The 27,940-nt window shown below is 41.5% G+C and overlaps 2 protein-coding genes across 6 annotated transcripts in view; one reads left to right on the top strand and one right to left on the bottom strand.

Moving 5' to 3' along the window:
• The window catches only part of CTTNBP2 (cortactin binding protein 2), a 71,810-nt gene extending 62,448 nt beyond the window's left edge, over positions 1-9,362 (top strand). The window contains exons 18-23 of one of the 3 annotated variants that reach the window (XM_056481844.1): positions 146-351; positions 601-786; positions 2,520-2,580; positions 3,473-3,605; positions 5,693-5,794; positions 7,451-9,362. In XM_056481844.1, the coding sequence (XP_056337819.1) occupies positions 146-351; positions 601-786; positions 2,520-2,580; positions 3,473-3,605; positions 5,693-5,794; positions 7,451-7,609 (847 nt within the window). In that variant the 3' untranslated portion in view covers positions 7,610-9,362. Of the gene's footprint in view, positions 1-145; positions 352-600; positions 787-2,519; positions 2,581-3,472; positions 3,606-5,692; positions 5,795-7,450 lie in introns of those variants that run through there. The other 2 variants (XM_056481846.1, XM_056481845.1) reach the window with 2 other exon arrangements.
• A 4,727-nt stretch (positions 9,363-14,089) lies between these two features.
• CFTR (CF transmembrane conductance regulator) overlaps positions 14,090-27,940 on the bottom strand; it is an 84,796-nt gene continuing 70,945 nt past the window's right edge. For all 3 annotated transcript variants that reach the window (XM_056481872.1, XM_056481874.1, XM_056481873.1), the window contains 4 exons: positions 19,951-20,040; positions 17,402-17,574; positions 16,963-17,068; positions 14,090-15,509 (listed from right to left, as the gene is read on the bottom strand). In XM_056481872.1, the coding sequence (XP_056337847.1) occupies positions 15,303-15,509; positions 16,963-17,068; positions 17,402-17,574; positions 19,951-20,040 (576 nt within the window). In that variant the 3' untranslated portion in view covers positions 14,090-15,302. The remainder of the gene's footprint in view (positions 15,510-16,962; positions 17,069-17,401; positions 17,575-19,950; positions 20,041-27,940) is intronic.

The raw sequence follows: 27,940 nt of genomic DNA, 5'->3' as shown, positions 1-27,940 counted from the left end.
CAAGTAAACCCTTCCTTAAATAAAATCAGTCCCTCTCTGAAATGGGGTGCTTCTTTAAAATACAAAATCTGATATGTTACCAAAGTATAAAATTGCAGATTTTGATAATTGCTTTTGAAGTTAAAGGATTGGTTTTGTACCACAGGTGGATGTCCAAGCTATGGAATGCTGTGATAGCTCCCAGAGTACAAGAAGCCATACTCTCCAGAGCCTCTGTGAAAAGACCGTCTGTACCAGGACAAGCAATAGCCAAAAAAAATCCTAGCCAAGGGCAGCAGGCTGTTGTTAAAGCTGCTCTCAGTATCCTGCTAAATAAAGCTGTTTTACATGGCTGTCCTCTACCCAGACCAGGTAACTGAACTGTCTGAAAGCCAAGTAGTTGTACATTGCTAAACTGGGACTCTTAACGGCTTCCTTCTGTTTTTAAAATTTCTACAAAACATAACTCAAGTTCTGAAGGGAGGTGGTGGGGTTAAAAGCATTTATAGTCATTAAGCTAAGTAGTTGTATAAGTTACTCCAAGAAGAATCACTTGCAACAGTCAGTTCTTATTTACTTATTTACTTATTTACTTTATTTACTTATTTACTTTTGTTTCAGAGCTAGATAATTATATAGCAGATTTTAAGGGAGGAAATTTTCCTTTATCTGTGGCTTCGAGCTACAAAAATTGTAGTAAGAAGAGAGGTGAGAATGCTTCTTGGAGAAAAGTGAGCACAAGTCCTCGCAAAAAGTCAGGCCATTTGTCCTCCCAGCCATGGAATAAGCAGGAGACAGATACTGAAGGTAAATAAAGCTTTTTATTTTCAGTTCTGAAAGTTGCAGATGCAAATCAAGCATTTGTTTCTCCTGCATCATGAATTGAAATTTTTCTGTTAAATTACACTGACATTTATGTTCACCAGTAAAGCACTGTTTATTTTTTTTCACCCAAAAATTACTTTTTTGTGACTGTGAGGTGTCCTAACTAAGCTGGGTTCTAATGCACTTTCTGTTGCCTGATAATGAGGCAGGCATTGGGTAGGATGGTAGAATTATAAGCTGTGCTTCCACCTCTGTGTGGATGGAACGACATTGTATCAGTCTCTTCTCCAATACCAGATGAGAGAAAACTTCATTACTTTATTGGTACTCCTTAGATTTGCTCTAAATTTACAGTATACATACTTTTTTGAGTTTCCTTATACTTATTTTATAACTTCACTACAATAATTACTACTGAGTGTATCCATGTAAACATAAATTAATACATTCCTCCCCAGATCATGCATCCCTTGTTCAGCCTAACTAGAAAAACTGAGTAGAATGATCTAGAAGCCCTGCAGTGGAAGAACGAGATCTTTGGGTTTAAATTGAAGATTTTTATTTGCTTTTCACTTTAATTGCAAAAATAAATGTGAAGAATTTTGTGTAGTCACAGATACTGTAAGGTTTTCAATCATCTTCAGTATGTGGCTTGATAAAGAGGGCTTTATATGACTGTGCATGTCTATAAATATGGAAGTTATATTAGTGGCTGACACTTTTGAAAATTCTTTTCATCTCAAGATCATAAGTCATATAACAAGTAATTTATTACACAGAGATAATGTATGGGTATATTCAGAAGCAGTACAATTCTTCTAAAGGACACATATTTCTAGAAGGAAAACATAGTATTATTGTAACTAAACACAGTATTAAACAGAAAAACTTCCAGGGAAAAAAAATCAAAGCACTTGCTTTCTGAAAATGAAGGTAACTACTTCAGAGGAAAGATTTAGGAAGAGAGAGAAGGCAACTTACACACACACACTTTTTAGGAACAGTGAGATTCTAGCCTTACCTCATATACAAAAGACTAAAATACTTGATGCTTACTACTTTGCAGCACTAAAATGAATTATTCATTTCTTCAGGCCTTGTTCAGAAAGAAATCTGTTTTCTCTGACTGCAACTCTAGCGTCCTGATTACCAGTTCTCTGTTTGAATTGTGAACTTATCTAATCTCACTAACAGGATTTAAGAAATAATGAACATAACCTGAAGTGGGATGGTTGATGTTGTATCTTATACCTGAGAATGTTCTTGGAATTCAGTTAATACCTGTGAATATAAGTTAAAAATTGAATCGTCAATTAATTTTAGTAGTTTATTTCAAATGCTGTTGCTGTTTCCAGTAAAGGTAAATGTATTCATTTATGTCTATGAAGCAAATTTAAATATTTTCTTGTTGACAAGAAATTTCTCTTTGGTCAAACCAGTAAGGGTGGTTCAAATGCCTATGTCCTCATGAAAAACCTCATGAGAAACCTCATGTCCTCTCTTTCACAAAAGCTTACGCAGCTCATATCCCCTGTTCACCATATTAGCAGTTGCTTGTGCTACCCTGAACATTTTCAAGGGATATATTCTGATCTTTGATAGACTCTGTTGACACAGTAAATGGGAACATATTTTCCCTGTTTATCATAGATTTGAGAATAAAGAAATTAACAGACATGGTAACACACTAACAAGTCAATCTCCCTTTTGTGCAGGTATGAAATCTAAAACTGTGTTGCAACCAAACTGTAAGAAGAGAGCTTCTCTCACCACAAAGTGAGTTTTAATTTCTGGTATTTGTGGCACTTAGCAAAAAACAAAGGTGATAGCATTCTGTTGTGAGGCAGTACACTATACTGAATAGATCAGTAGTTTTTTTGGTAATGTTTTGGTCCTGTATCTGAAGGAAAGGAAGTATTTCATTTATGAGAGGAAATAAAATTTATATACTTTGGAATAATTTTAGAGTCTATTTCTTTATTTCAAGCCTTGCAGCACTATGTGTCTTTTTATGTAACAGAATAGTCTACGACTTAAGAATATTATGTAAGACTTAACTCTGCCTCAAAAAGTTGACCATATGCTTTTATCAACTGGCATTATATTTTAACAACTCCTCAGGCTATTTCAGCTAGCTGAATGGTAATTTAAGATAGTACAGTACATGCACTTTAGTCCCACTGATACAGAGTTTCCCTGAGGAAGTGTATGAACTAGCTAGAGGGAACTGCATTTGAGACTTCACTTCAGTCTCAATCCTTGGTTCTTTCTTATTCACAGGCACAGAGAAAATAGAATATTTATGCTTCCATTATGCCAGAAGTTTTTTTTTTTAAGTGTTTGGAATTATTTCCAAAAAGCAGGGTGGAATGAAATTGATTGCTGCATCTTAAAAAGAAGGGATTCTTTGAAAATACTAGACAGAGGAATGCTTTTTTAGATTTTCAGAATAGAGATAATAATTTGTATATAAAGATCTATTATGAGATAATTATTGACAATTACTGCTGTCAGTTCATTAGATGTTATTTTGTGTTTGTTTGTAGTAGTGAAGGTCATCTGAGAAAAAAATACTATTTTTGAGGTGTCTATAATATTTATTTTTAAATTCTGTATAATAGCTTAATTTAAATGTTCTCTCTGATTGTTTGTTTGGGTTTTTAACCAGATCTTCAGAGAAGGATCATTTGAGAACATTAAATCTGGAGCAAAGGCTGTCTGTTGGTTCTGATGATGAAGTAGATCTTGTGCAGGAACTTCAAAGTATGTGTTCCAGCAAATCTGAGCCTGATATAAGCAAGGTAAACACAAGGCTTTTAAATAATTTACTGCATTACCATATTCAGTTGTTTATTATGTATTTTAAATAATTTTTTGGTTTACAAGCCCCACTTGAACTGAATATAATTATTGAATTATTTGGGAATAAGCCAAAGTCAACTAATATATGAGACATTTGAGGGTAAGTATTCTGTTTTAACATACACCATTTTAAATTACACCTTCCCCAATTTTTCTTGTGGATATTTTTCCAGTGGAGGATGAAATTTTTGTGGAATCATAGAACAGCCTGAGTTGGAAGGGACACACAAGGATCATTTAATCCGACACCTGGCTCTGCACAGGATCACACCAAGAGATCACACCATGTGCCTGAGAGCATTGTCCAAACCCTTCTTGAACTCTGTCAGGCTTGTGCTGTGACCACTTCTCTGAGAACAGCCATCCCTGCATTACTGTTCCCTTGTTATGTTTCATGCTCTCATTGCTCCCAGTGGCAAACTGTTCTGTAGTCTTAAAAACATAGAAAGTTTTCCCTAATATTCGTTGAACATTTGGTTTGTTTGATACGATCCCATCATCCTTCACAGAACTGGCTCAAAGCTCCCCTGCACTGTAGACAAGATGCAGTTTACTGCCCCAAGCAGCAGAGGATGGATTGGCCTAGTTCTTTAACATTAGCAAAAGAAAGTGAAGGCTGCTTGCAGGGCTCATAGTCTCGGGCTAAATTCTGTGTTGGAATGGGTTGTGGGTGGTTATGGGAGGCCTGTTGAGGCAGAATGTGGAGTTGTGGATCTCTCTCATTTTTCCTTTTATACCAATACATGCAGCTTTCCCTGTGGCTGAAGCTATTTATTCTTTTTCACCTTTCCCCCTAGCACAGCTGAACTGGATGGCTGTGACAGCAGGCTGTTTTCACACTGGAACAGCTGTTTCATATCTTTTGAAACACAGATAGAGTCAGTCTTAGGTTATTGTCCAGTTAGACTGTGCATGACATCCTCTAGGATATCCCTGAACAGCAGTTACATTAGTTTTGCTTTATTAAGTATTCTGTTTATTCTTAGAAGACAAAAAAAAAAAGAAATATTGTTTTTGGGAAGATTTTTCAACCTATTTATTGAAACCCTGTATTATAGTGTTTTGGTTTGGGTTGTTTTTCTTAAAGTACTTACAGTACATGCATGAGTCACATGCACCAAGCTGGCAAGCTAATCACTAGTCAGTTAGCAGGGATTTACTGTAGCTATCCTTAAAAGAATGGGATGTGCTTAAGAAATGGTAACCAACTTAAAATTGTGTTTAATAACATGCAAAGTGTAATTGCTTGTTGATGACAATTCAAGGAAATACGGGTTAGATAAGGAAGGAGATAGATGTCAAGTCTTTTGTTCAGTTTCCTCACCATGGGTGGAACCATCCTTGGCTGGAATTTCTGTTGTTAATTCCCCAGCTGCCTAGTAGAGCCTTGCACAAGTAAGGGTGCTGTTGCATGCTTTCTTTGTGTGATGTAATAAGTATATTATTACAGAACAAGTACTGAATAAGTACTTCTGCTCTTTAATTTGCCCTTTCACTTGAATATGTTCCTGCTGCCTTCACTGGGTTGGGACTGAGTACTTTTGCAGTTGCAGAATTGAATTGGATCATCTTGTCCCAGGATCAAATACCTAGTGTTCAGTGAGGACAGCATCTTGACCAGGCTCTATCTGTTATTTTCTGATCAAGAGAAATAGGAAAAAGGGAAGGAAAAATAGTAGGTAAGAAACATGGCAGGAAAAAGAGGAAACGATCATTCCTTTCTCTGATGTTCCTGGGGTCTGAGTAAAATTGGATGGGAAACTGCCCTTAAGCTGCACTGAAAAGTATTACTCTGGAAATGCATGTTTAATCTTCCTCTGATTATAGTTGATATGAAATCTCCATCTCTCATCTTCTAAAAATGCACTCAAGAGTAAAGAAGAGATATTTTAATTGTTCTTTGGATATGTATGCATTGCATTGTACAGAAACCATGAAAATAAAATCAAGTCTCCAAAAATTGGCAAATTGAAACATAATCTCTATGAATAACTAAAAAAATCACCATTTCTTTATCTTTCTTTAGATTGCAGATTCTAAGGATGAGTTACTGATGTTCAGTAACTCCCAAAACATTCCTGTATTTTCAGCAAGTGGTACTAACCCAACTAAAACAACAGCACAAAAGGTAGGTGAAATGAGTTTTGCAGTAGAATAGGAAAGGTGTCTTGAGTTTCTCCAAATCTGAATTTCTAATTGGATCCTAAGAATTAGTGCCCTGTTTGTTACAAGAAAAAACTCTTATGATTCTTAGGAAACTTGCTAGACTACCATGCCAAGTTCCTTTCATGTGTTTTAATGGAAGCTAAAGATTTATTAAAACAATGGATCTATTTGCTTTCAGTTTTAGCTTTTTACATAAAGCCATCTCCCTATGCCAAGTACTTTTGACATTACATTGACATTACAAGTTATTTCCATCATCTATAAAGAGAAATAAAAAACAAGTTTGTGGTTTCCTCTCAATTAATGTCATTCAGTAAGTTTGCAAAAGCACCACTTTTAAAATTCTTGATGTAAAATTGCTGGTTGCTTTTATGTCAAAGCTCTCGGGCAAAAATACTGAAAAGACATGATATTACCAAAGTTTGTGAAGTTTAGCATTTTTTAGGGATATTCAGTTCTTATCTTTGACCTAACTATATGTTGAAATATACAGTCATCTTGCTATGCTATATATGTAAATAAACTTCAGTAACTACAGAGTGGTTTCAGAGCAGGAAGATGTTTAATATTATTGGAAGATACAATAAGTCTACTATCATCTTCTTTTCACAAATTTATATTATTGTTCGTGGGTGCTACCATCCCTACTAAATACAAAGGTGAGATTATATACTGCTTAGTTTTCATTCTTTGGAAAATTGTGTTTTCTCTGTTGTTATATTTTGTTCCCTTTTCTTTTTTGCTCTTTGTGGTTTTGAACATCAAGAGAAATTCTGAGCTCAATTACCTTAGCCAGGGCATAATCTGTGGTCTATGTTCCCTTACCAGGCCTTCTGTGTTCCTTTGATATGGGTCTTTTAGAGGCCCATCCTGATGTTGTATCTGACTGCAATAAAATGTTTTCTGGAGACACCATCCTCTGCAGATACAATGAAATATTGCACACCTTAGCATTAAAAGAGCTGACGTTGACAGACCACCAATTATTCTGAATTGGAAGGGACCCACAAGGATCTTCATGTCCTGCTTTTAAGAGAATGACCCATACAAAGACTGAACCCTCAACCTTGATGTTATCAGCACCATGCTGACCAGCTGAGCCAGTCTCAGGGTCGGATAAGTTACCAGCCTTGCAATCATATTTCTTCATATCCAAATATTCAGAAAGTTAGAATAATTTCTGTAATTTTACTTAAAAGCCATAGAACAGTCTCCACTAAAAGAAATAATTTTAACCTTGCAGATCCACAAGTAAGTGTACTCCTTTTGAGTATTTCTCTAACCACATTTTCAGGCATCCCAAATCAGAGTTTCACATAGTAGTGAATCCTGGATAATTAGCTAAGTCAGCTGACCTGACTTACTGTACCTTTTTCTTAGTGTTTTTTTTTTCTTTACGAATTCCTGCTAACAACAGAAGGCATTACTATATCGACTTGCAAGTGGACAAGCTTAGCTACTTGGGAGATTTGTGAAAAACTTGGTCAAAAGATTTCATACAAAATAAAAAAAATATTTTTCTGGAGAAATGTTGGCCGAAATGAAGGAAACAAAACCCAGCCATGTCAAATAGTGATTTTTATTTATACACAAAATGCTTTTCTTTATTTATTTCTAGGATGGAATGCGTCCTGTCAGCAGCAGTCGAACTGTGGAAAGCAGCAACAGTAAATCAAAAACAGAGTTGGGTGTTTCAAGAGTTAAATCTTTTCTTCCTGTTCCTAGAAGCAAAGTCACCCAGCCTTCTCAGAATACTAAAAAAAAGCAGCAGCAGTAATACAAGGCAAATAGAGGCAGATAATAACACAAAAAGAGTGATTTGGAATTTGCACAAAAAAGAACAAATAGAAAAATCCAATAAATAAACCTGCCTATCTTACAATTTTTTGTGTTCATATAATCTCTATTGCAAAGAACCAAGTACTTAAATATGTAAATATTTTTTAAAAACAAACTGTTACCCTGTAATATAAAGTTTGTACAGGACCACAGTTTTATTTCTATGTACATCAGGTAGAAATTATATTGATTTAAAGTTCAGAAAGGGGTATTTTGCCTCCTCCATAAATAGTTGGGTTTTTTCTTCTTTTATTATGAAAATTACTTATTTAAATTATAATATTCAGGGGTACCTACCACAGGATTCTGTTTGTGTATATATTGTACATAAATATATTCAATTAAGTTCACGTTAACCTACATTCAGATGAGTTGCACAATATATACAATGGCTTAAAGCTATTGTTCATGCATTTTAAAGATGTTTTATCTTCACTTAATGAAAAATTAGTGAATGTGGCAATAACTGAATTGTTTGGAATTGCAGATTGATTACTTTCAGCTACAAGCCATATTAAATACTTTGATTTCATCATCATCATTTGCCTGCTGAATCGTGATTTTGTTTTTCTCAAGCTTCTTTTCATCTAAAATGTAATGAATTTCCTTTATAACTTTCATCTCTTAAAAAAGGAAAGAGATTGAGAAATTAAAATGCAGCAAAAGTTATTTTTCTCAGACTCTTTGATAGAATTGAAGAAAATGTGATCATTTATTAACTTAGGCTTTCTTGTATACTGTAAAAACTTTTATATGCTTCATTAGTGTTTTAAAAGCATCTGAGAAATAACAGTGTTTTACAGAAACAGATTTAACTGAACAGGAATTTGAGCAAAAGCTCAACTACAGTATTATCCAAAATAATGTAGTAGCAATGAGTTACTATGTAATTATCAATTTCTGTTGTGGATTTAAGATGTAATTGCTGTAAAATGATACTTGAGTTCCAGTTAAAATTAACTTTTTGTCATTTTTCTCTTCACCACTGAGGTAGATCATGTTCCCAGGAGGGACAGTTTCTATGCAGGGCATATTTCCCCAGCCTCTTTCTACAGTAGTTGCATTACTGCAGTAAATCCTTGTGAATTGTAGGAAGGGGGCAATGTGTGCTGTCAAGATAGCTCACCTGTTAGACAGGGAAAGTGCAGCTTTTTCTTGAGATCAGATTTAGATGCCTTCTGCTGGGTTAGTGAGAGATGGTTTGGAGAACTTGGACAGTGATATGCCTCTAATATCCAAAAGAGCATTTTTCTCAAATTAAGACCAGAGGAGGAAAGGATTAACTGTTTCCTAACGCTTTGCCTTTGTATGTAAAACAGTCATCCCAGACTCATGTCAATAAAATCTTTGTATGGCATATTGTCTTTCTTTTAGTTTGTGTGTGTGTGTTGGTTCTATATATATTGAATATTAGAAGCTTATTTCTGAAATCATTTCCTGCATGATGTATTTAGAAAGTACCTTGGTTTTGGACAATTGCTGTTTCACTAAGACGTCAGTTTGCTGTGTGATAGTAATGTGTAACCAAATACAAATCATTTCTCTAGAGATTGATTTTTACTTTTACTTTTTTATTCATTTTTGTGCTGAAAAATGGATGCTGGTTCTGCTGGTGGTTCTTAGCAGAATGAGTCAGCTGTGAAGCACTGCAGGTTGGACCAGTGAGTCTCAGCAAGTAGGATCCCTGATGTGCTGAAGCAGTGAGCAGCAGTGTGGTAGCTTTGTGAGAAGCTCAGGTATGGATTTCGTGGCCAAGGAGGAACACAAGGGGAAGACACCGTTTGTAAGGATCACATAACTTTCAACATCAGAATTTGTAAATTTTTTTTAAGAGCTATAAGAAAAGAAAAATCCTGACATGCTTCTAAATTAGGTTTGTTCTGCATTTAAAATACACCTTGGAAATGTCAGACCTTATTTAGACCAAGAGTTAATTGTGCTTCTGGGTGGGAAGATACTGGGCAGTGTCCTAAAGCATGTTTTGAGGCATATTTTAAAACTACATGCTGTTTGTGAGAGTGAAAACTAATCAGTACTGTACTGTGCACAAAAGTCTGTGGAGGACAGAATAACTTTGATCATGGTGTGAAAGTTAGGTCTCTTGCTAAATTTAGCATTGCTTTTCAATGCCCTCATTATCCTTCCTTTTCAGCCTACTGTGCTAAATTCTCCATCTGCATCTTTTACGTGTTTGAATTCTGTCTGCTCTCATTTTGTTTGTCTGTCTGTCAGTTCAACACAGTCTATAATCTCCATGCAGCTTTAATCTCGCAGTATCTTGCAGATTTCCTAACTGGTTCTTCTCTTCTTCACTAAGTGCTAATCTCTCTCAGTTCCTGCTCTCAAAGAGTGAACACCTCATAACCATAACAGTTTGCCTGTGGACGTGCTGACTTCTCTGCTGGCTTATCACTTGGTTTGTGATAGGTTGTGCTGAAGCCTGGCCAGGCTCTGTTCATGAGCTCAGGGTTTCACTGTGTCTTCAGGTTCTTCCTGTGATGCTGCAAACAGCACTCCTCATGAGTGACTTGTCATACCAGCTACTCTCACTCTGGGTTTGTAATGGGCAAAATCCTTTCTCTTCCTTGCTTCCTGTGTCTCAAGCAGAGAGGATTAGAGTGTGCTGTGGTGGGCCACAGCCATTCATGCTGCAGTTATTAGCACATAACTTTAAAAGGCGTAAGTGTAGAGAGAGAGACCTAGTCTCTGTGGGGGAGTATCTCTGAAAGTATAGGGAACCTTCTACTGTTGAATCCATCTGACAGGCCACTGTGGCAGTGAAAGACTTTTAGCCCTCCTCTGACTATGCTACATTCTGTATATACATCTCAATGTCTTCAGCCAGAGAAAAATGAAAGACACTTCACATCCATCATCTCTGGAAAGTACTAAACATTCCAGCTCTCCACTTCAAGCCAGTCCTGAAACAAAAAGCTTTCAGCATCTCTCCTATGGTTCTTATTTCTTGACAAGACCGTGGACTATGTTCCTTAAGTGAACATCTGAATCCATCAGACAGTATTTGTCTTTGTTCTTGGGTTGCTGAGCATGAACGCTAAAATTAAAAGCATGAAAAAACCCACTCCATCATTCAACAAAGACAGCAACATTCAACAGCAAAACCAGCAGGCCTGAGGCACATCTCTTCCTGTAATACAGCTCAAGTGATTTACAAAATACATCAAAAACCCTCCGGCTTTCTAGTAGAACTGGGAAAGGCAAAACAGCCTCTGGTGATGGAAAATGCTCGAAGGATGAAGGATCATTTTATTGGTCACTCTGGCTAAAGTGATGTTTATGATGGTCAAACCATAGCTAAGAGACTTGACAATTACTGAGTGGGCTGTTCTTTAAGAAACTTGAAGCAGTGACTTTAAGGGAGCACAAGTTATGGTGGTACTGGGCTATAGCATCACTCAGAAACCTCTGGCTGTGTTTTACAAGGGTTGTATTTTGAGGTTGAAGTGAGCCCTGGGGAATGAACTTAGTATAAATATTGTTTATCCTAGGAACAGGAAATTGGTTTAGAGAACATGGGGGTTTGTAAAGGAAATGTGTTAGTGTATTACATTGCATTACTTAATTTGCAAGATGCTTTTAGGTAGCAACTAATGGTCCATTAATGAACAATTGTACATAATTTCTAAAGCGGCGTGGGTTTTTTCCAAATGTTAAATCATAGCCAAGTAATTATAGACCTAAAATACCAAATCTATAATAGAAAAATGAGGAAAAAATAATCACCAAAACACTTTTTAGGTAAATAACACCAATTAACACCAATTTAGAATTAATATAGGAAAATGCTTTAAAAGGCCTTAAGTTAATAAGAAATAAGCATGTTGCTTAAACAGGGTGGAGAGAATTCAAAAAGCATAGAGGCCATCAGGTATTTAGCAACTCTGATTGTAACATCCTGAGAGATTTGATGTTTGTGGAACTGGAAGAGGTGGATTTTAAGAAGTACTTTGGAAATGGGTATTTAATGAATAAAGCATAGCTGGTAAGACACCAGTTAAGCAACTGTGAAAGCAAAGTTGTTCGTTGGAACAGCAGGCTTGTTTAACTACAGTGAGATACTGAGCAGTTCCCGCTAATGACGATTATCAAGCTACTTTGTGTAGTTAGTTTGTATATAAGATTTATGAAAATGGGTAAGTGTGCATAGTTCAAACTTGTTTAGGCTATTCTTGCTTAGCCTTTGCTCTCCCAAGAGCTTCTTAGAGCTGTACTAGCAGTGTGACTACCCTTCTCCACTGTACTTAAGGACAGCTACAGAATCTCTTTTCAACTTTGTCTTTTGGTTTCTTCTTTGCAGGCTGCAAAATTAAATCTCCACATGTAGTATTAAAGTCAGCGTGCAGTTTTCTTGGGCTGAGTGTTGTACATACCCACATTTCTGTATAGGTGGACTTAATGACAAAGTGCTCCAGTAGGAATATTTTTTATATCTGTTTTGTTTGATCAAATGCGTGCAAAGCAAAGCACATGAGAAGAAAAATTCCCTTAAGTAATGCTCAGCATGTGTTTATGAAGGTCATTGTTTGTTCTTCCACTGTTTATGGCCTCATTTACTTCTTTTTTTATTTTCCCCTTTTCCTCTTGTGCTCCATTTTCCATCATGAACAGCATTTGCAACTTCCCAGATTTGTTTCAGGCGAACATCCCTGGGAGCTGTCACCCCCTGACAGCAAGTACAAGAACACTTACTCTGGAAGGTAATGTGCTCTTCTCAACCTTTGTTGGGAAGGAGGCTGTGTCATCCTCTTCGTGGAGACTGGTACTAACTTACCTCCTGTTACAGCCTTAACTCCAGAGGACCTGAAGCAGTGGTTTGGGACTGAAAGAAATAGCACATTCTTCTCTGAGTTGCCCTGAGAGGGCTGCTTCTCACCTGTGCTCTTCGGGACTGGCAGTGTGATGGTGGTAGCTGGGCACTGATAGCAGAAGGTGTTTCGGTGACTGTTGTGGCCCAGGGTGGGGGCAATCAGTCAACTGGTTTACTTTTTCCCTCAAAGTCCTCCTTCTGAGTGTTTGTATCAGCAGCTTCCATATGTCCCATCTACTACATGCTTCTGTTGTATTTATGTTTTTCTTTCCTGAAATGTGTCCTTGTCTGCTGAATCCAGCTTACCTACCACCTTGTAACTCTGACAATGACACAAAACTTGAACAGTCAGTTGCGCAAGGTCTGAAGCATGCGCTGGTTCTAATGACACCGTGGTTCTTTTCTGCTGATCTTTCTGATCATCTTGTTTATTTAGATAATAAACTCCCTCACTTGGTGTGTCTGCTCTAACTCTGAGTAACATCCTGAAAAAGAGTGACCCTTGGCACGCCTCCTTGGACTTGGCTGTGCTGCAGCAGCCCTGGCCTCCCAGCCAGGCTTGGCCACACTGTAAAATACGAACGCAGAGCTGATTATGTGAGAAAGGGGACAAACTGTGACGTGAACAGTTTGAGGGGATAAGGGGGTTGGAGATGGGATTCAAAAGTGATGCTACTTCAATACACAGTTGGTTTTCCATTGTTATAAATCAAGAGTTTAGTGGCAAAGAAACGGTGACATGGCAAAGTTGAGACCCAAGGGTACAAAATGCTTTGTGAACAAGAGACATTGCTTTGTGGAGAAAATCAGGTGCCTCAAGGAGGAGAAAGAAAGAGACCCAGGTAAGTGCTAGAGGATAGACAAGCATAAAAGCATAGTATGAGAGACAGGACAGGAAAAAAACCGCCGAGAAATATTTGCAGAGGAAATGTGCAATGAAGGCCAGAAAGTATTCGATGGGAGACAGAGCTGGAGAGAAAGCAGGGTGACACAGGGTGGGCAGCTCCGGCGTGAGCTCCAGTGCCTGCGGGCTCAGCCGGACCCAGCGGCACCTGAGCAGCCCAGGCCAGCGGCACAGCCCCAAAGAGTTCAGTCCAAGCCTTGTTCGTGGCAAGGAGCTGCAGGGCTCGGTTGGGGAGCGGGACCCCGGGCTGAGCGCAGCCCGCGCTGCAGCGTTCGGGGCCCGCAGCACCACCTAGTGCCGCCCGAGCCGGCCCGAGAGCCCCGGCACCGCCGCACCTCCGCCTGCACGCTGAGCATCGTGCCTGCGCTTCGGATAGGCGGCAGTGCCTGCACATAGTGCCCATCCTTTGGATAGGCAGCAATGACTGAACATCCTGCCCGCCTTTCAGATAGGCAGCAATGGCTGAACATCGTGCCCGTGCTTTGGAGATAGGCAGCAATGACTGAACATCGTACCCATATTTTGGATAGGCAGCAATGCCTGAGCATCGTGTCCATGCTTTGGATAGGCAGCGATGACTGGAGTGCAAGCAGAGTTAGTCCACAGCACCTGTCTCATTTGGGGAGGCAGGAGCAGTTTATAATGTGTCATAGAGGCAGTTTTTCTTTTTAAAAATTTATTTAAAGAAAAAAAATAATCTAAACCACCTGTATTTCACTAGAATACTTTAGTGCACAAAGACAGCATTGGACAGTACCTGGCCAAACTCTTGGGGCTGCCCTCGTTTTCAACAGCTCTAGCGTAATGAGACATCAAAGTTTAATAGCAAAATATCCCTGCAACAACCCAAATATAAAACGTTTTGTACAAATATATTTTTCTTTATAATACGTAATCACTCTTAATATACATAATTTCCTTAGCAAAAGTTTGCAACAATATTAAAATAAATAAAATATCCTGGAGAATATTCAGTTCCATAATAAAACTGCAAACCAGAAGAGTATAAAAATTAATTTCATTATTAAAGTCTACTTCTGAAAGGTTTCTTCCCTTTTTTTTTCTTTTTTTTTCTTTTTTTTTTTTTTTTTTTTTTTTTTTTTTTTTTTTTGTTGGGCCAAAGTAAAAAGTATATAAAGACGCCAAACCTGTGCAAACTATTACAGGTCCACTGCCAGGAGTCCTACCTTTACCTAGATACTGATGTCAGCCTGCACTCATCCCATTGTGAGTGTGTGCAGGGTCAGGTTAACAGTCTCCTAGGTTTTATGAGGAAATACCAAATCTTCCTTAACTGTGGAGGAATGACAGATTTTGATTGGCTTCCAAGACAATATCCTCTCTTCCTTCATTGTCACCTATGCACGTGGCATTTGGCCTTTCCTGCTAAGCTGAAATTACAGTTGCTGCATGGAGAACAAAGAGGAGGAAGTTTTTTGTGAGCCTTGCTGATATTGTTCCTTAATTCATTTTCAGGAAGTGAATCCGCAGAAGTTTTTTACATACTGATTTTTCTATCTTCCACCCAGATTTGATTATTTTTTTTCACATTCTTCCTGCTGTCTAGTCCTCTGACCCCAGCAGGAGCATTTCTAAAAGTTTTCTGAAGCAATTATGTCAGGCTAGGCAGGTTACTTCTGCTTGCCCTCTCGTTTGTATCCAATCAGAGCAGCTTTCCAGAGGAAATCGGTTTCACCACTACAAGTGGCAAAACCTCAAAGAATGTACTAATTTGCACATGATTAACCACAGAAGGGAAGCAATTCCCACATGCTCATGCAGTAAACACCTCCTGGAAGGCTGAATTTGTGCGTGGCTGAGGCAGGTTCAGAAGTGCTGGTCCTGTCATCATGGAGCACTGCTGACCATTCACACCACAGAGAGTCTCTACACAGCATCTCACAGTCTTGTCTCCTGCACTTCTTCCTCCGTCTCCTCCTGCAAGGCAGTGATTTGGGGCCGGGGTTTACGTTTGCTGGAGTTTCTGTGGTGTGCTGGGAGCAGCTTGAGGCGCTCGGCGTGACTGATGGCCTGCCTGAAGGAGCTCTTCTCGTTCAGCAGCTTCTGAATGGACTCGTACTGCCTCAATTTATTGTCCTCGATTACCTGCAGAAACATCACCCTGTTAGATGAGCAGTGTGGTGCTGACAGAATTCAGCTAATGCAACTAATGGAGCAGGGAGGAGACGGGAAGACATGGCAAAGATCTAACAGAAAAAGCCCAATTTACAATTTCTAATTTCTAGTTTGCAGTTGCTAATTACAACCACGAAAACATACATTAAAATTTGAACATGTGGAAAAGGTGCCTATTGCCCAAATTACAAAGTGCTGCTGGCCTGGCTGGTTTCTCCTTATGACTTGGTTTTACCTCTGAGTCCCTTTGTTGAAGTCTCCCAGTATCTTGGCATTTTCCTGGCATTGCTAGACCACCCAGTTAAGAAAGCGTTAATTTTTTTATCACAAACACAAGTCTGCCAGTAAGGTGCCAGGCTTTCTTTGCTTTCTTCTCGCCAAACAAGGAAGCTCTGCTCACCTCTGTTTGAAGGAGACAGGAAGTTTGCCCTGTAAGGTTGTGCCAGACTCCCCTGTCAGACAGGAGCCAAGGAAAAATCAGGCTCCTTCACTGCCACTGCAGTGTCAGCACATCTCTGGTGAGGGCATAGGTCTGGCAGGAGAGAACTTTCAGCATCTCTGCTTCTAAAAAGTGGTCTGGAGGCTGGAAAGCCTTTTCAGAGCAGAGGCTGCCTGCCTGCTAGGGCTCTGCTGCCACAGCAGCTGGAGTGAGGCTGAGTCCAGCACACACAGAGAAGCAGCACATCCAAAAGGATGTACAGCTTGCCTACTGACTAGTCTGCTTTAACAGGCACTGTTCCTCCTGTTGTGCTAATGCACCCAATCAAATAGACATCAAAAACTGTGTTTCACTCTGCTAATAAAATTTAGATGCCCTCTCAGAGAAGAGTGAAAAAAATATAGAGAGAGGAACATAATTTTTAAGAACAATTTAAATAAATTGCCTTTTCTTTACTAACCATTTTTATGCAACAAAGGAAATACCCCAGGACTCCAGTAATTTGTCTCCTTGATTACACATGAAAGGAATATTTACATAGCTTGTTGAAAGAAATCAGCAATTCTGATCATCACATATTAGGAAACCCCTCTTCACCAGCAGCCTCCTATTGCTCAAGTGCAGCTGATTCTGCATTTGCAATTGTGAAACTCTGTGAGATGCTGAGATTTTTCTGAATCTCCTGAGCCAATCAAAAAAGCATCTGGATCAGCAGCTGAATAACCTATACAACTTTCCTTCTAGTTGAAACTTTCCTTCTTGCTCCTCCAGAGCATGACCCAGCTCATCTGATCACAGGTATCTGGGAGAGATCAGGTGAAAGAGAAAACAGGAGCCTGCTGCAGTTCTGCCGTGGGTAGGTTGCTCAACTGCCCTGAATGACCCCCATCAATCCAGAAAACATCCTCATTTCCTCTTGATGTATTTTGCATGTTTATCAAATGCAGTGAGACAACAGCAAATGAGCCTATGAGGAATGCTCACCAAAAATCTCTGGCACTCCAGCATGGCCTCCAGCCTGTGCTCGGAGAGTATCACCGTGCAGTTGGCAAACGCGTGCTTCAGGGTCTTCCTGATCACTTGGGAAGTTCTGCAAGGCAAACAAGCACTGTCATTCAGGCTGCAGTGTGCATGCCCATGGCTGCTCTGACGTGTGCAGCAGCCTGGCTGTGGGCTGTAGAGCTGCCAAGCAGGGACACAGCTCTGCAGTGCCTCAGCTGCACCTCTGCCCAAAGCACCCACCAGCCTCAGAGTAAAGCTGTACCCCAGCCTCTCTGATCCCCTGCACAGAAATACCAACATACATTACTGAAATCAGGTTTAGTTATAGGCCACACAAGTTACTAAAGATCTCTTTAGATGGTGCTGCCTCACGAGTTTTCTTATTGCAGATTAGAAAACAGAACAAATGAACAAAACATACACAGGGTCCAGGTGAGCACTTGGTTCATCGAGCAGCAAGATTTTAGCTTTGCTGAGGACTGAGCGAGCGAGGCACATCAGCTGTTTGTGGCCATGACTGAGGACACAGCCTCCATCCAAAAGAACAAAATCAAGCTTGCCTGGAAATTGCTCTATTACAGACTTCAGCCCAACCTGCCAGAGAAATAAAGGACACAAAAAAATGGCAAGATATAATTACTGCTGACTGTGGCAATCATTTACATAATTTTAAATGCTACAGAAAGTGATTTTTGAAAAGAAAACAGGCCTCTCTAGTTACTAAGAGTTTAAAAATAAATGACCAAAATGTATATGCTACATTATAGCAAGAGAGAAAATAACCCTGTTCATCATGGCTGCTGTCTCTACAGTTCTGACAGTGTTTCCAGCTGCTCCTTCTGCTGCCCCAAAGGGTATGCACACTTTGGGTGTACTAGAGGTACAAGGGGCATCCCTCTGGCACTGGTGACAAAGCGTTTAGAGGGGTGCCCATGCCAAGAAAAGCTGCTGCCTTTGCCAGGAGATGTTTTCTGACTGTTTCTTCCAGTGCTCCTGTTTACTCTCCTTGGGAGATTTACACCTCAAAGAAAAACTTTTCATCTTCCACAGATCCAAACCAACTGTGGTCCTTGGCCTTATCAACAATGTTTAGAGAGACATTTTTACAAATTATGAAAACTAGGAAATATATGTGAGTTGCATGGCACAATAATACATTAGAAAAAAATGTAATTAAGCTCCAGCAATTTATAAATGTCTCCTCCCTTGGATTTTTAAAATATTACTGATCTGCAACTAATTTGCATTCCAGGAAAAACAAAAAATTGGAATTCCCACAAAGTGTTTTCACTTTGCATGGAAACCATATTAAACTGTGGTGTATGGGTATATGTGTTGTACTTCTGAAGAGCTTGTGCTTTAATCTGTAAGCAAATTAAGGCAAATGTTTTTTGCTCTCTTTTGAACACACATTGTGTCCTTAATGAAATTTTGCATTCAATGGATGGAAAAGGTGCTTTCTTCTTTAAACTGCACAAGGTCTCTCCATGTACCCATAGGGTTCAGACAGCTGACTGCAGAAGTAAGACTTAAGCTCACAAGTTGACACAAGTCTGACAGATTCAGGTGCTGAAATATGGGGGCAATAAAAATCAGACAAGGCCTTGTTCTTTGCAGTTGATTGCAAGGAGTGTAAAAAGCTTATGCTGATCTCAGGAGGATCCTCTAAATCCTCAGCAGTCAACATGGGTCTGGAATAAGCTGACAGTTCATTTCTGTGCTGTGCTCCCAAAGTTATGCTGACTCACTGCCACTGCCAAGCCAGACTTCAAGAGCATGAACTTGGTAAACAATCCAATCACTCCTAGTAAAAAGCATTACAGCTCTTTCATTCTTCTATTTACTTTGCATTCTTGCCTGTGCAATCAAAACCTCAGTATCACATACAGCTTTGCCAAACTCCTTAATAATAAACATTTCAAAACAATTTTTTTTTAAAATGCCATTGTAAAAGAGCCTTAGCTCTTTAAAATCCCAAACTCAATTCAAATACACACTGGTAACAATCCCCCCAAAGCAGGAGAGCTTATCTTGCTCAAGAAATGGGATATTGATCCACACTCAATTTTTCCTGAGTCTCAGAGAAGCAGAGAAACAGCACTGAGCATGCTATTGCCTCTGCTAGGGCTGTCTGAAAAGCTGCTAGCACACCATCTAAACAAAAATTTCATTATATTTTTATTTGACAATAAATTAGTCACAAAATATGTCTATTTTCCTCTTTTTCAAATGTAGGGAAGAAATTAAAAAAAAACAAAACAGGAAAGCAAGCAGAGACAGAATTACCTCCTGAATGGGAAAGGAGGAAGCTTTCAGATTAAGTCCCACACCTGTGAGTATTTTTTGACATGTGAGACTTACAATAAACAGGGAAAATAGCACCCATTCATGGCTAGGTCTGTATTAATTAGGTAATCTGTACCTTAGAAAAAGGTATCCACTTTCCAGGCTGCAGCCCTTTCCCTCCTGTGATGCTCACCTGGCTTTTCCTGGCTGTTATGGTTGCCTGTGCAGCCCATGAAGCACTGTCAGAGCCAAGAGGTGGCACCTGACAGCTGCAATTTGTGGGACCAGTGCAACATGGAAACAGAATCTGGCCCCTGAGCTTGGGATTTGGGAAAAAAAATGTTGTTGAAACCTCAACAAAATATTAGAAGACAACCTTCGGTTTCAAAATTCTAACATTCCATGACCCTTATTTTCTGTGGCAGAGGAAGCTCCATGACACAAGTAGAACAAAAGCCTGAATCCTTTGTCAGAGAGAGCTCCTCTCAGCTGGCTTCACATTGCCCTGAGGATTGAAATAACTATTTATATAAAACATAATAGATATGACACAGCATGACCTTTCCCCTGCACTTGTTTCCTAAGATTCTACATAAATGTAAAATATTACAATCATTTGACCTACACTGCACCCTGCTGTAACCACATCACCAGAGGGAGACAAATAACACTGAACAGCTTTACCTCCTCTGCAACTTTCCATATTTCTTCATCATTCCACTGCCCATAAGGATCCAAATTCATCCGAAAAGTTCCAGAAAATATGAACACTTTCTGCAAGGAAAAAGATGTAGGGACACAGGTAGATATATAATTTGAAACATTGCATAAGGCTTCAGAAATAGTGAAGCATACAGACAAAAGAATAACCTTCTGCAATTACAAGATGAAGCTAACTGCAGGAAATTAATTTTCAATAGAATATTTTTCTAGAAAGAAAGTGATTTTGAAAACACTTATACATTTAGATTTTGGCAATTATCTTAATGAAATCTTCATCAAATTTGTCTGAAAACCAGCAAACCCCAGATTTCAGCAGTTTTCAGAATAAAACATTGCCTGTATGGTCATTTTGAAATAAATGTTTTTAAACTATCTGTGATTCTGGCATTGAAACATACAGAAAAAATTTCTCAAACTAAAGTGTGTGCTTCCACCATTTTGTTTGGAGAGGGGAAAAAAAAAACCAATTGCTTATTTGTAAAAATTCAGGCACATTGTCCCAAGTTTTTTTTCATCATTGAAATTCTTTTTGTAATAAATTGTATCCAAATACACATCTCAGTATTATTCTGTTGCCTGGCATTTCAGCATGTGGCAGCCCTATCTCTAGAGATGTTCCTTCCCTCTCTCACTGTCCCGAGCAGGAGCAGCAGCAGCAGGAGCAGCAGCAGCAGCAGGAGCAGCAGCAGCAGCAGGAGCAGCAGCAGGAGCAGCAGGAGCAGCAGGAGCAGCAGGAGCAGCAGCAGGAGCAGCAGGGGCAGCAGCAGGAGCAGCAGGAGCAGCAGCAGGAGCAGCAGCAGCAGCAGGAGCAGCAGGAGCAGCAGGAGCAGCAGCAGGAGCAGCAGGAGCAGGAGCAGCAGGGGCAGCAGCAGGAGCAGCAGGAGCAGCAGAAGCAGGAGCAGCAGGGGCAGCAGCAGGAGCAGCAGGAGCAGCAGCAGCAGCAGCAGCAGGAGCAGCAGCAGCAGGAGCAGCAGGAGCAGCAGGAGCAGCAGCAGCAGCAGCAGGAGCAGCAGGAGCAGCAGCAGCAGCAGCAGGAGCAGCAGGGGCAGCAGCAGGAGTAGCAGCAGGAGCAGCAGGAGCAGCAGGAGCAGCAGCAGCAGCAGCAGCAGGAGCAGCAGCAGGAGCAGCAGCAGGAGCAGCAGGAGCAGCAGGAGCAGCAGCAGCAGGAGCAGCAGGAGCAGCAGGAGCAGCAGCAGCAGCAGCAGGAGCAGCAGGAGCAGCAGCAGCAGCAGCAGGAGCAGCAGGGGCAGCAGCAGGAGCAGCAGGAGCAGCAGCAGCAGCAGGAGCAGCAGGAGCAGCAGCAGAAGCAGGAGCAGCAGGGGCAGCAGCAGCAGCAGCAGGAGCAGCAGGAGCAGCAGGAGCAGCAGGGGCAGCAGCAGGAGTAGCAGCAGGAGCAGCAGGAGCAGCAGGAGCAGCAGCAGCAGGAGCAGCAGGAGCAGCAGCAGCAGCAGCAGCAGGAGCAGCAGCAGGAGCAGCAGCAGGAGCAGCAGGAGCAGCAGGAGCAGCAGCAGGAGTAGCAGCAGGAGCAGCAGCAGCAGCAGCAGCAGCAGCAGCAGCAGGAGCAGCAGGAGCAGCAGGAGCAGCAGCAGCAGCAGCAGCAGCAGCAGCAGGAGCAGCAGGAGCAGCAGCAGAAGCAGGAGCAGCAGGAGCAGCAGGAGCAGCAGCAGCAGCAGCAGCAGGAGCAGCAGCAGGAGCAGCAGGAGCAGCAGCAGGAGCAGCAGGGGCAGCAGGAGCAGCAGCAGGAGCAGCAGGAGCAGCAGCAGCAGCAGGAGCAGCAGGAGCAGCAGCAGAAGCAGGAGCAGCAGGGGCAGCAGCAGCAGCAGCAGGAGCAGCAGGAGCAGCAGGAGCAGCAGGGGCAGCAGCAGGAGTAGCAGCAGGAGCAGCAGGAGCAGCAGGAGCAGCAGCAGCAGGAGCAGCAGGAGCAGCAGCAGCAGCAGCAGCAGCAGCAGCAGCAGGAGCAGCAGGAGCAGCAGGAGCAGCAGCAGCAGCAGCAGCAGCAGCAGCAGGAGCAGCAGGAGCAGCAGCAGAAGCAGGAGCAGCAGGAGCAGCAGGAGCAGCAGCAGCAGCAGCAGCAGGAGCAGCAGCAGGAGCAGCAGGAGCAGCAGCAGGAGCAGCAGGAGCTGCTGGCAGCAGGAGCAGCAGCAGGAGCAGCAGCAGGAGCAGCAGGAGCAGCAGGAGCAGCAGGAGCAGCAGCAGGAGCAGCAGGAGCAGCAGGAGCAGCAGGAGCAGCAGCAGGAGTAGCAGGAGCAGCAGCAGGAGCAGCAGGAGCAGCAGCAGGAGCAGCAGGAGCAGCAGGAGCAGCAAGCAGGAGCAGCAGCAGCAGCAGCAGGAGCAGCAGGAGCAGCAGGGGCAGCAGCAGCAGCAGGAGCAGCAGGAGCAGCAGGAGCAGCAGCAGGAGCAGCAGGGGCAGCAGCAGGAGCAGCAGCAGCAGCAGGAGCAGCAGCAGGAGCAGCAGGAGCAGCAGCAGGAGCAGCAGGAGCAGCCTGCTGTGTCGGAGTTTTCAGGATGGAGCTGCGGGCTGGGCTCGCTCCCAGCTCTGTCTCGCTCCCACCTTCCCTGCAGGAGATGAGGAGGATATCTCCTGGCCCTGACAGCAATGCCCTTCTCCAAATGAAGTTTACCAGCCCATTCTGCTTTCCCCACCATTTCAAGCAAGCAGATTTAGGCAATCATACCTCAGATACACGTTTTGTAGCCCAAGAAGCAGTGACTCAGACAAAATTAAATATTTGTTTAATCTCTTTTTACATGGGGCAGATTCTGATGAAAATAAGATTCTTCAAGGGACGCTGAGGCTGTACAACATTTCTTAAGAAACTATATTTTTCTATGCTGTGAGGTACTCCTGTTGTTTGTAGTGGGGAGAACTTACTCCCAAAGAATTTAAGTGCCTTGTTGAGAAATATTACCATTTGCTTCTCTTTCCATGTACATACGCAACAAATACCAAGAGGAAAAATTTGAGACAATTATTTTCTTCTGTCTTTCTAAACAAAGTATTTATTTAGGGAAAATGTGTTGAAATGCCAGTGATTCACAGCCACGTAAGTTCCTGGAGTCTTGGTAGTCAAACACTACCAAAAGCAGTGAAGGACTAGCTGTACCAGCAGAAAATAACTGGGAGAATACATTTAGCAAGTGCTCTCTCAGAGTTTGGCCTGTCTACCACAGTCTCCATCTAACCCAACCCGGGAACTTGGCATTCTTTCATCAAAGTGATTTATATACACATTTACATTAATAATTTAATTATGATTCATTAGAAGCGTAAACATTGCAGAAGAAAATAAATTACATTAATTAATTTGCTAGATTAAGATATGCATGCCATTGCCAACTCATTTGGTGTAAAAGAGAAAGAAATAACTAATTCAAGAAACCAGAGGAGAAAAGCAGCTGCACTGAGTGCTGTGCACTCAGTGGGGTGGATTTCAGTGCAATGATACCTTCAACACATGGCAAACAGCACACTGACAGAGCTGCAGAGCCACACTCAGCTAAAAATTAATCACTGAAGTACTTTTTGTAGAGACAATGGAGGAAAAGGAGACTCTTTCCCTTTTAATTGTTATTGTTAATAACAGTGAAAGCCTGGGTGAAGTACAGCACAGCCCTTTTCCCATGCCCTGCACTGCTGAGGTGGCGAGTGGGGTGACATATTTGCAGCAGGATTAGATTCTTCCAAGTAGTGGGTGCGGTGGAAACAACAATGCTGTGGAAACAGTGTCAGACGTGGGTTTGTTCACACTGTGAGCCTCATACATTTAACTAATGGAATACGTGTTTTCACTTCTCAGTGGTAAAGAACAGTTAACTGAACAAACCAGTTTTAAAGATAGGGCTGAATAACATTCCTGCTGAAGTGCACCAGGCAAAGCAATAAAGTCACAACTTTCTTCTGAAGCTGCTGCTATTTCTAATAATTGTGCTTTCAACAAGCAGGGCACTAAAAGCAAGCTATTTCCAAAAGCAAGGTTAGTTTTTCATCCCCCCAAAGTAAGTATTTCATTGTCTCGAATTCTGGTACTTCTCTCTCCATTTCAACTCCTCCTTCCTCCCAGCTCATTAGAAACCCTGTAGGGTTCACTTAAACAAATACCATATGAGTCACCTGGGCATTTTAGAGTCTACTTGAAGAGAAGCAGAAACAAATCTCTCCACATTCTTAAAAACTAGAAGTCTAAAGTGAAACAGAAACACCCAAAAGTGAATATGAAGGACTTACATTGTTCATAAATATGTAAGAAGTAGAAAAAAGGAGAGCATTGGAAGGGTGAATGGATGGCTGGGTTGACTGGCAGCAAATCCGGAATCATTTCCTTCTCAGTCACTTGTTCAAATTCCCACAGGATGATGGTGGGTGTGATTATACAACAAATAGTTTCTTAGACCCGACATCCACCCACAAGCAAAACATTTGGAAACATAAATATGGTCATGTTTATGTTCTGACCACCCCAAATATTGCAAATCAACCCTTCTGAAGGGCATTAATCCCATCAGTGGCTACAGCCTCTGTGTGTTGGTGTCTGTGGCAATAAGCTTCCTAAGCAATTTATGTGTTGTGAGGAGCATCAAGACCCCAGAGTACCTAAGGAATGCTTACAGAAGAGTTAAGGATCAGCTGACAAGAGGCTGCTAAGGAGTGAGAGTATCCTGGCTGCAAGTAGCTGCTGTTGCAACCTGTGTGCAGGTCCTCAGCAAGACCCATGGACCGTTCTACCTACATGCCCTAGGGCTGGAGAACAAATGTAACGTCAGCTGGAACCAGGCAGCAGCTCCATGCACACAGAAGTTATGAGTGACAACAGCATGACCTCCATGTAGCCTCCTCTGCTGTCTCTGTGTATAGCAGCAATATCAACATATAAAATAAAATCAAGGTACTATGGGAATGCTTTAGCACTAGGTGCAAAGTTAGAGGATCTGTTTTCATAATTGTCCTTCAGGGACTTCACATTGACATAAGAATAAGAACACAGAAACAATAAAAACCTGAGAGGTTTCTGGGACCAGTTCTGTAACATTCTCCCTTGAAGGTGCCATAACATCTGCTTCCCACAGAGCTTACTGGTAAATATAAGTGCTGTGCTCCTGGCAGCACGGAACACACGATGTAGAAAACAATCTATATCCTGCCCAAAATGAGCATGAGCACGTGGGGCTGTTAATTAACACCCCCAGCTGCTCTGTGTACAGGTCTGATGCAGTGGATTCTCCCCACTATGGTGATGCTGACTCATCCCAAAGCTCTGCAGGAACCCAGGCTCTGCAGGACCCTCTGTGGGAGCACCTTGGGAAGTGGCTCTGCTCAGCACTGCACCAGGCAGGAGTGTGCTGGCACACCACAAAGCAGCCAGGACCTCCAATAGTAAGCAGGTCTGAATGGTATGAGAAATAGTGCTGGAGACAAAAAGACAGACAGAGACAGACAGATACAACGACCAGAATGTGACAGCTGCTGAAAAACTGGAACTACAAAAATAGAAGTTGCAAAACTTCACTTCTTCAGTAAAGTAAAGGAGCAAAAAAAAAAAATTTTATTTTTTGTCAGCTGGCAAATTGTAGAAAACTTGTTCTCCATGTTAAGCTTGATTTTAACTCTATATGGAGTATTTGCATGTTGAAAGCAGTGTGAGATCCACCAGGACTCACTCCACTAGGAATAATACTCAAGAAAACATGAGAAGTCATCCCCTTCCTTGCAGCTAGCAGCACCTCATGGCTCTCAGGTTTCTCATCACTTGTTTTAACTGGAAATCAACTGCAGGTCTCCTGTTCTCCATTCAAAGAGAAATTTCTGAAGGCATGTTCTCAATCTGACTCCATTAAATACTTCAGGATGCAATCTGCTTGAGGACCCATGCAAGAAAGCCTTAGTGTGTTGACATCAAATGCAGCTGGACATCTTCACTCTGGGAATGTGGTGGGCAAATACCTGCAGAAGAATTATCAGAAAGGCCTGTCCAGAGAAAAGGGATAATGGGTGCAAAGGTACAGCCTGGTGTCAGTGGAGCAATTGTTTTGTGGAGGAATGACAAACAGCCTGTAGGAGCAGTGCTGGGCAGGCTGTGCTTCAGCAGACAGCCCTGGGAGAAGCTGCAGCAAGGAACTTCCTTGTGGGTGCTTCAGGAAACATGTTTTATACCATTTAACCCTTCACACCTCTACAAGGCACTGAGAGCCAGATTTGAGATACTGAAAGAAACAAGGGCTTTACCTTTGCTTCTGCTCAGTGTGATCCCTGACCACCCTGCAGGTCATTCCAGCCTGGAGCAGCCAGCTGTGTCTCAGGACTCTGTCTGTGCTACGTGGTTGTGCATTAGTGATGTCACCACAGCAGAAAAGCACTTCTTTTCTACTAAATTGGGAAACTTAGGGTTAAGGAAAAGGAGAGTGTTGGAAAGTTTTCAGGAGGAAGCATGCCTCAGGTGGAGCTCCGTTCTCCTTTTGCTGGCACTCTCCTGGATACAGTAATATCCAGGTGTTCCTGTCGGAGAGCCTCCCAGGAAAAAAAAGGCAACTTTTTTTTCCATTCTAAAGCTGTAGGTGAATGGCAAAGAACAAAAGGCTCCCTTTGTTCTGCTGGGAAAGGCAGGGTGGCATAATGCAATTTCTCTTTCCTGCTGGGAAAGTGCTGCTGAAAACTTCATTTTGTTCTGAATGTGGGAACTTTTGAGGCATAATGTGCAGTTCTTTGCCAAGACTTTGGGACAAGTGCTGCGAGCTGAAGCATGCAAACAGGCTGGCAACTCTCATGACCTTCCAGAGAATGGAGGGCTGGGATTATTTGGCATTGATCCATGTATCAGGGACTTCCAAATGTGAACTAAATGTGTAATTTTAACAATGAACTAACTATGCACCTCACTAGCAGAAGGGCAAGTTACATTGCTTATGTAATAAATGTCTCTTGCACTTTGCTGATGGCTGCAGAATGATGTTTCCTATACCATTAGTGACTCTATAGTTAATGCTCAGCTATGAGAATTATTCCTCATATTTTCACTGGGACAATGAGACTACTTGTTACCAAGGATTCAGATTTCTTCTCAGTCCATGCATTCCCAAGGACAGCTGGAGATGGAAAACAGAAATTCTGGTGGGGACATCCCAAAGGGCAAAAGGCTGACTATGAGAGAGATAAGGAAGTCCCTTCCAATATAGAAATTTATACTTGGTTGTATGGGAAAATTTTCCAGTGCAGACATACCTTACTGTTAAAAGCATCCTTCATCCTACACAGCTATGCTTCAGAAGACAGCTGTACAACATACCTGTCCTCCAAACTAAATACAAGCAGCTGCTCATGCAATTCACTGCACAGATGCCTTGATCTGAATAGGGGACATTTTCTCATACTCACAAGCAACAATCACTCTGCAGGACTGAACCAGCTGTAATAAAGAAATAAAAGTTTAAAGGAAGAGATAGGTATGAAAAGGCTGAAGAAAGGACAGAAGTGGTGACAAGAGCTCAGTTATCAAATGGCATCCTGCCAAGCAAGCCTGAGCTCTGCAGGCAGTGTGTGACTGGGAGAGCTCAGGTAAGAAATTAATCTAACCCATGGACTCAACACTGCTCTGTTAGCCTTGGTTTGTTGAGGGTGTAACATGGCAGGGAAGAAAGGATCTATTCTGACAAGGTCAAAGTGCTAAAAAATTGCTGCCTCTAAGAAATTTCAGAGCATGAAATGCACAGAGAAAAGAGACTTGTGCCTGCTTTGCATTCCTACTCTAAAAAAATGGGACTTGGGCTACTATGGAGCATATTTGAAAGGGGAGCTATCACAGCTCAAAACTGATCATCACATAGCAAAATTAAATTCCGAGTCCTCCTGGTGTTTTCAAAATCAAGGCCATTTTTCTTCCAGCATGAACATTTCAGTGTCTTTTAACAGTCACCCAATCTGTAAAACTTAGAGCATTTTTCTGTTAAACTGTCTGGCTAT

The sequence above is a fragment of the Oenanthe melanoleuca genome, chromosome 1A, assembly GCF_029582105.1.
Source record: "Oenanthe melanoleuca isolate GR-GAL-2019-014 chromosome 1A, OMel1.0, whole genome shotgun sequence".
Taxonomy (NCBI): Eukaryota; Metazoa; Chordata; class Aves; order Passeriformes; family Muscicapidae; genus Oenanthe; species Oenanthe melanoleuca.
This window is presented reverse-complemented; position numbering and strand designations above follow the sequence as displayed.